Here is a 7,929-nt window from a genome sequence, read left to right on the forward strand (position 1 = left end):
ACATTATTTTAGTAGGGTTAGCAAAATAACTTGTAACCATGCTTGAGTTGAGTGTAGAAGTCCGCAAGTCCTTGCTGAGCTTCATTGTCATCAGTATGTCACAGGATGAATTCCTCCTATCCCATTCCTGATCCCGCCCGCTGCAAGTGCACTGGCTCATACCGGCGCGCCCCTTACCAACACCTTTCTCCCCCGCTCTCCCAGTCCCACACCCGGTCCGCTCGTCCAAACATTACCATATCTATTTACCCACATAATCACGGGACCGACGATCGGACAACATGGTAAAATCCTTTACTTTTCTAGCTAGATGTTAGGTAGTTTCTAGTTCGGTGTAGATTTAACTTTTTGTAACTTTGTTCCACTGGGCTGTTTTCGAAAAACGTTGCTTGCTTGCATACCAATGTTTGATAGCTGGTTATAGTTGCGTTGGACATTCCATAGTGATTAGCTGTAGCTACGAAGTTTGTTTCAAGTTAAATAATATACTGTTATTTAATTTCTAAAATCAGTTCCAGTTTAGGATTGCTGCAAGGCCTGCAGCCTAAGGCGGCCATTTTAACTTAATTATAGCGCAGTCCTCTGTCTAACGGTAATCGCTCTACTGCCCGTTAGCTAAACTTTCAGCTCATGAAGACAAGTTGGCTTCTAGCTAACGTTAAAACCAATCCTGCTGACAATCATAATTTCTACGCTATAAGCTTCTGTAGCTAGCTGGTTATGGATGATAAACAAAATTATTAGGACTAGGTAACTTGAAATGGTCTTACAGGGCTCCTGTGCTGTTTGATTGCACTCGAGTCAAGCTAATAATGCGCCCATGCGGATTTCCACGCGTGTGTTCCCATACTAGCTAGTTTGCTGCAGTGGGCCTTGACACATGCAAAAGGTTGCTGGACACAGTGCTAGCTAGTTTCAGGTCTTATTCTCTGAGAGTTGCTAGTGCGGTGGTCACTCAGTGGTCAGCGAGTCTCGTGCACTTTTGTGATAGAGGGTTAATAGTCAGTACACCACAGTGTTGGAATGTCCAAATGCCATGGATTGGTTTTCTGGTCGAATTATCATCGCTATTGATGGAACACTTTGCCCAGCTGACATAGCCTATGTGACATGCAAAATGACTCAGCAGGTGTGCTGGCAGGTAGTGTTGATTCATTGTAAATGAGTGTCAACGGAAAGGAAGGCTATGATCAATGCTGCAGTCACTTGTTATTCTGCCTGCATGACTCGTATCGGTAGCTAATGCTATAGCTACATACTGTATGTGTAAATGTTTGCTTTTCTTATACCTTCTAGTAAAGACCCCCAGGGAAAGTATTTCTCAACCCCATGCTGTTTAGCTATGGGTCTAGATTCAATGTCCACATAAAGGGACATGACAATAACTGTAGCGTCTTAGCAGCATTGTGCCCTGTGTTTACTAGCTATTGAACAGGGCACGACCATATTGAAGGCTGCCATTTCATTCCCCCCTCTTTCCGCAGGCCTCTGGTGTCACTGTCAACGATGAAGTCATCAAGGTCTTCAATGACATGAAAGTCAGGAAGTCATCCTCTACTGAAGATGTAAAAAAACGTAAAAAGGCTGTGCTGTTTTGCCTCAGCGATGACAAGAAGAAGATTGTTGTGGAAGAGGGCAAGTGGATTCTGGTTGGTGACATTGGGGAGTCGGTGGACGACCCATACGCATGCTTCGTCAAGCTTCTACCTCTCAACGATTGCAGATACGGCTTATACGATGCCACATACGAAACAAAAGAATCCAAGAAAGAAGACCTGGTATTTATATTTTGGTACGTTTGAGTGTTGTAATGTAAGGAGAACCATAGATTGGTGGCCCCAGGTATAAAAAAGTTTGAGAAGCACGGTCTTCGACTTTGGGTAAAATAACTGCTACTTTAATTTGTGTGGTATGGATTACAATGGAATAAGGACGTTATTAGTCTTATTAAATTGTTTCCCTCATTCCAGGGCACCTGAGGGTGCTCCCTTGAAAAGCAAGATGATCTACGCTAGCTCTAAAGATGCCATTAAAAAAAAGTTCACAGGTGAGTGACAATGGCTATATCAAACTGCTATTCCTGTATGTTTGACCTGATACTGTATGATCGGGCTCAGTCATTTGTTCAGGTGAATTAGCATAGTCTAAACGGTTAACTTCTAGTCAACTATCTTGTTAGAACTATTTAGACTTTAAAAAAAAAAACGAAATAAGTTATTTTCTTTCCCTATCTATGTTCTATAAAAGTTTCATGGCTATAGCTATTGAAGTTATTCAAAACCCCATTCAATTTGAACCCCATAGAAAGTTTTGAAAATGTGTGCCGTCAAAACAAAATTCCCTCCGACACCCCTGCAATTATTGAAAGGGTCTTGTTAGTATTCAACACGACACAGTATAAAATGGATGGCAATCAGCTCTATACATCCCTTTCTTTCAGGTATCAAACACGAATGGCAAGTCAACGGGTTAGACGACATCCAGGACCGCGCCACCCTGGCAGACAAGTTGGGGGGAAACGTGGTGGTATCACTCGAAGGGTTACCATTGTAAACGGGAAATACTACGTGCCATCTGGATTCCAGACGCTTTCACCTTAGCAGTTGTGTCTATGTAATTTGATCCTAAAGGAATAAGCTGTAGGCTTGTATTTTTTTCAGTTTTTATTATTTTATTTTTTTTCGCACAAAGGAGATCTCATTAACATATGCAAAAGCCTACAAGTTTATTTTGCCAGCTGACTTCTTAAAAAAAAATCCTGGTAGTTTTTTTTGTTTTTTTTACCTTCGAGGAATGTTCACTCATCAGGTGTTTTGCCAAACAAATATGTACAGCAGCACCACACTACCTGAGATTAATAACACTCCCAAAACAAAGTTTAGCACTGTTTTTGCATTCTTTGCCGCCTAAACAGTGATGACTAGATGCTCAGTAGAGTAGGAAAATGTGAACGCTTTCTATAATGCCTTGACAGTCATATTCACTGCCCAGGTTACAGCTAAAAGCAAGTATTTTGCAATTATTAGGTTTTTCATATGACTGACTTATTTATTTGAAGTGTTCTATCGTATCCAATATGTTATTCGACCTGGCAAAACACGTAATAGACTATGCATATATGAAGCACTTTTTTGTTTATACACTACGAGTTGAGACAAAAAAGTTTTGAATAACTATAAAGAATATCTATATTTATGTCAACTAGAGATGTTACCTCAGTTTTCATTCCTGTTATGCATATGGACAAGAACAGATGAGTATTTGACTGTTCAGTTGCCGCCTTACTTTAATTTGAATGTACAGTACACCACCGTAAAAAGGAGGGGTGGTGGTTGCAGTTTTTTTTTAAACACTAAACAAAAGAATTCAAAAATATCAGTAAAGATGGCAATATGTGCATTTGGAGCATTAAGTGGAACATTGTTTTTGAGATCGGGCGAGGAGGTTGCCACTTTGCAATAAAACCTTGTGGCAGATAATAGAAAGAAGTGTCTTCTGTTCTGGGTTGTCTGTCTGAGTGTATCTGTTCATTAGGAGGGCTGAGAAGCAATAAAGAGATACATTAATGATTTCCTCTAACAGGAAATAGAAAGATCTGGTCTATATGCTATGTTATGCTATATTGCCTTGGTTAGTGTTTTATTCAATTCAACCAGATGCCGTTAGTGAGTGACAATCTTCTGGGCTCTGTTCAGGAGGGCAGCTACAACTTAACGAAACATTCCGGTATAAATATATTGTGTACAATTGGGAATAATTTCAGCTCTATACATTATATTTTCTGTGTGAAACTCCAAATGTTAATAAGGTGGTTTCCCTGATGCTTTTAAATCTAATATCTACACTGTTGAAGCCAAGCTAGTAAGGCTATTTGTTGTAGTACAGCAAATCATTAATGACCAACCTCCGATCATACTGTATGTCATTGTGAATTGGAGAACTGTAAACATGTCATTTCAATATTTATAGACAATCATATTTTTATGTAATGCTCTTTCAACCTTAACTTAGAGAACTGCAGTTTCCCAAATTAATCAAAGCACCTTTTTATACTCTCCATCTAAGTTTCAATGAACAGCCACGCCGGTCTGCCCCTGTCCCTTCATTTGAACAGGGCCAAGTGTTTCTAGGAAAGAGCGAGTGGTTTGTCTTCTACTGCAACTGGGCTGGGGGCCAGGCCTGCTGCCTTCTGCCTGTAGAGAATTTGATCTGCAGGCAGTGAGCAATCCTCTGCTGGTCAGAGCTATTTATGGCCAACACATGCTTTTGTGTCTTGTCATCGTTGTCCACAAATGGCAAAACTGGACAAGCTTCCAAAGAGCAACGAAAGGGAAGCCCTGGTAGAGGAGGAGAGTAGCAAGTTAAAGTACACACGCTTGCCGCCTGCTACCAAGAATGCTTTTCACACTCAAGGAACAGAATAGGAAAGAAGGGAATGGAAAAAAACAAATCCTTGATGTATTATTATAAGATGTTGTAAACCCCTGCTTATGGGAAGTATCTAACGCAACAGATGGCCCAGTCCTGTGACAGCTGAAATATATGGTGTAGGTTGGCGTTGGTGTCACACCAAATAGACTTCGAACAAACTCTTGATTGTATCTCCGTCTGGACTGACTACGCTACAACTTAGTGAGCAACAAGTATTACCCAATGGTGTCCCCAGTGTCTAGAACATTGTAGTCTACTAGTCATGGTTAGGTAACCTAGTGGTTAAGAGCGTTGGGCCAGTAACCAGAAGGTCACTGGTTTGAATCCCCGAGCCGACTAGGTTGAAAATCTGGCCATATGCCCTTGAGCAAGGCAATCCTAATTGCTTCTGTAAGTCGCTCTGGATAAGAGCGTCTGCTAAAGGACTAAACATTTAATAATGTTATGAAACTGGTCTGAAGGCTACTGCTGTATAACTTATACGGGCAAGTCACACAAACATGTCTATTGGGTAACTAAGTTACTTTTGTCCTCCGAAGAGGGAGGGTGGTGAATGGGCCGATAATAAAATAAAGATGTATGAGGATATTATCTGGAAGGTCAATACAGGTTATTCATTTTACTTTGTGACTTTTTGTTGAACTTTCAACTTCTACACACTGCCACATCAAGTGCATCCTATAGCCTTGTGGAACCAGCCCTGCATCCTATGCTCAGGCTTATCATTTATGTTGGTCTTAACTAGTCTAAAAATAGTTTTTAAATAGTCTAATCAGTATATCCAATACATTTGTCAATGAGCCAATTAAAGATGAAATCATAACTATTTTCCTCTTCAGTGGAAAATGCCATTAACGTTTCCCTACTGTGTCTCTATATGAAAGATACTGTGTTGAATTGAGAATGTGGTCTCTATCATAGCACTTCATGTAGACACCTACAGTACATGTAAGCCCATATACCCTCATGCACATGTTAAACAAAGTGCCTGTCATTCATGTCTACTCAGAATATGTGTCTGGACGAGTAAGATGAAAATAAACAAGTGACCTCTCCTTGCTCTCAACAAGATTCTCCATGCTAACAAGATGAGCACAGCCAGCCAGCGCATGTAGCTTGTCATTCAGAGTTATGATCATATGATACAGTCATACATCATTATAGTCAAACAACATCAGGGATGTAATGATGAAAGGGCCTGCAGTATCTAGGTGTGTGGATCAAATCAAAGTTTATTTGTCACCTGCAAAGGATCCTGCAGGTATAAACAGTACAGTGACATGCTTACTTGCAAGCTCTCCTTAACAGTACAGTACATGTATACAATCTAGATGACAAAATCTAAATATTACCAAGTAATAGAAAGTAGTAATAATAGTAATATGACTAGTTGTGGAGGTCAAACTGTTATGTATCGTTATGAAGCAACAATTAGTGTTGTCACAGTTCTGCACTATGTCAAAACAAAACAACAAGCCATGTTGATGCTGTGATTAAGTTACACTCAAGTCTAGAATTGATTTGATTTATTACATTGGGGTTGTTTTCTATAATTGCATCACAGAAAGTTAAAGGGTCAATCAGCACTTTAAACAATAACAAAGCGTTTCCCCGCCACTGTTTAAGTAAAAAGCTGAGGGATGGGGCGGCCGGGCGGGAGAAATGTAATCCCTCTCAAATTCATAGACAAAGCTATGGATCCAAGGACTAACCATCCATGATATACAAATTACAGTTACAAATGTTTTTAAGGCTAAACAGTGTTTACATTTACTTTGTTGTCAAACACTGGAGTAAAACAAGCTGATATTTTGGACTCAGATGGAGTACGACAGTTAAACTAAACCGATGAGGCATTTAGAAGTTATTTTCTTTCAGAATCAATGGATGTAGAAACTGCTGATTGCCCCTTTAATATAATGAATATTTCAAATATTACTTAAGGTAAGAAAGCTAAAATATATTTGTAGTTTATTACGTGGTAATACCATGGCGTCACCAACCCATAATTTGCACATAGACTGTTATAATCAAAGATTATTATCATTGTGTGAGTTTAGTGCCGTCTAGTGTTCGTTATATATACACACCAGGCTTTATGTATTTAAATCCAATGGAAACAGACCAAAGATCATACCACAACGATATAGCTCCAAGACAAGGAGTATTTGTATTTATTAAGGATTCCCATCAATCATCCTGGAGTCCAAACAAATAAGGCAAAAATTCAATAAAACTACATATAACATTACACCATACAACATTTATAACACCACCATACATACATGTGTAGAGTGTGTTTCCTGGCATGTGTGTCTGTATGCATATGCCTGTGTGTCTCACAGTCTGCATTATTCAATAAGGTGTAGTTTTATCAGGTTTAAAAAATAATAATCTGATTGTACTGCATGAGTTCCATGTAATACTCTGCGTTTTCCAGAATCCGTTCTGGACATGGGGACTGTGAAGAGACCCCTGGTGGCATGTCTTGTGGGTTTTGCATGGGTGTCTGAGCTGTGTGCTAGTCGTTTGAACAGACAGCTCAGTGCTTTCAGCATGTCAATATCTCTCACAAAGACAAGTAGTGATGCAATCAATCTCTCCTCTACTTTGATCCAGGAGAGGTTGACATGCATGCCATTGATGTTGGCTCTCAGAGTACATTTAAGGGCCAGCCGTGCTGCTTTATTGCTTATGTCTCTCTTTGTGGCCCTTGACTGTATGACTGGGCAGTAGTCCAGGTGCAATAAAACTAGGGCCTGTAGGACTTGTTTTGTTGATAGCAATGTGAAGAAAGGAGAGCAACTCTTTATTACAGACAGACCTCTCCCCATCTTAGCTACCGTTGTGTCAATATGTTTTGACCATGACAGTTTATAATCCAGGGTTACACCAAGCAGTTTAGTCACCTCAACTTTCTCAATTTCCACATTATTCATTACGAGATTTAGTTGAGGTTTAGGGTTTTGTGAATGATTCGTATGAAAAAAAAATGCTTTTAGTTTTTGAAATACTTAGGAGTAGCTTACTACTTGCCACCCATTGTAAGACTGACTGCAGCTCTAAGTGTTGCAGTGATTTCACTTGCTGTGGTAGCGGACGGGTATAATATTGAGCCAATCATCAGTCATTTGTGCAAGCGCCGTACATATTGAGTGCCCTTCCCTATAAGCGTGTTGAAAATCATTTGATAATTTGTTTACTGTGAAATATCATTGTATATGGTCAAACACCATTTTTTTCAAAAGTTTACTAAGGGTTGGTAGCAGGCTGTTTGAGCCAGTAAAGGGTGCTTTGCTATTCTTGGGTAGCGGAATGATTTTTGCTTCCCTCCAGGCCTGAGGGCACACGCTTTCCTGTAGGCTTAGATTGAAGAGATGGCCAATAGGAGTGGCAATACAGTCCGCTATCATCCTCAGTCATTTTCGTTCCAAGTTGATATACAACAATAATTATTTCAGCTCTTCCACACCCACTTTACGGAAATCTAAATAACAA

General features: G+C 39.8%; 1 protein-coding gene across 1 annotated transcript; it reads left to right on the forward strand.

The window, feature by feature from the left end:
- The first annotated feature begins 126 nt into the window (after positions 1-126).
- LOC115172354 (cofilin-2) lies at positions 127-3,588 on the forward strand. Its single transcript, XM_029729729.1, has 4 exons — positions 127-284; positions 1,485-1,792; positions 1,971-2,047; positions 2,441-3,588. The coding sequence occupies exons 1-4, from the start codon at positions 282-284 to the stop codon at positions 2,551-2,553; spliced, it is 501 nt and encodes a 166-aa protein (XP_029585589.1). The 5' UTR covers positions 127-281; the 3' UTR covers positions 2,554-3,588.
- The last annotated feature ends 4,341 nt before the right edge of the window (positions 3,589-7,929 follow it).

The sequence above is a fragment of the Salmo trutta genome, chromosome 33, assembly GCF_901001165.1.
Source record: "Salmo trutta chromosome 33, fSalTru1.1, whole genome shotgun sequence".
In the NCBI taxonomy this organism is placed as follows: Eukaryota; Metazoa; Chordata; class Actinopteri; order Salmoniformes; family Salmonidae; genus Salmo; species Salmo trutta.

Excerpts from the sequence above, each read along its gene's own strand:
- LOC115172354 (XM_029729729.1), top strand. Across the intron at positions 1,793-1,970 it reads GACCTGGTATTTATATTTTG|GGCACCTGAGGGTGCTCCCT; the intron begins GTACGTTTGAGT and ends CCCTCATTCCAG. Across the intron at positions 2,048-2,440 it reads CATTAAAAAAAAGTTCACAG|GTATCAAACACGAATGGCAA; the intron begins GTGAGTGACAAT and ends CCTTTCTTTCAG.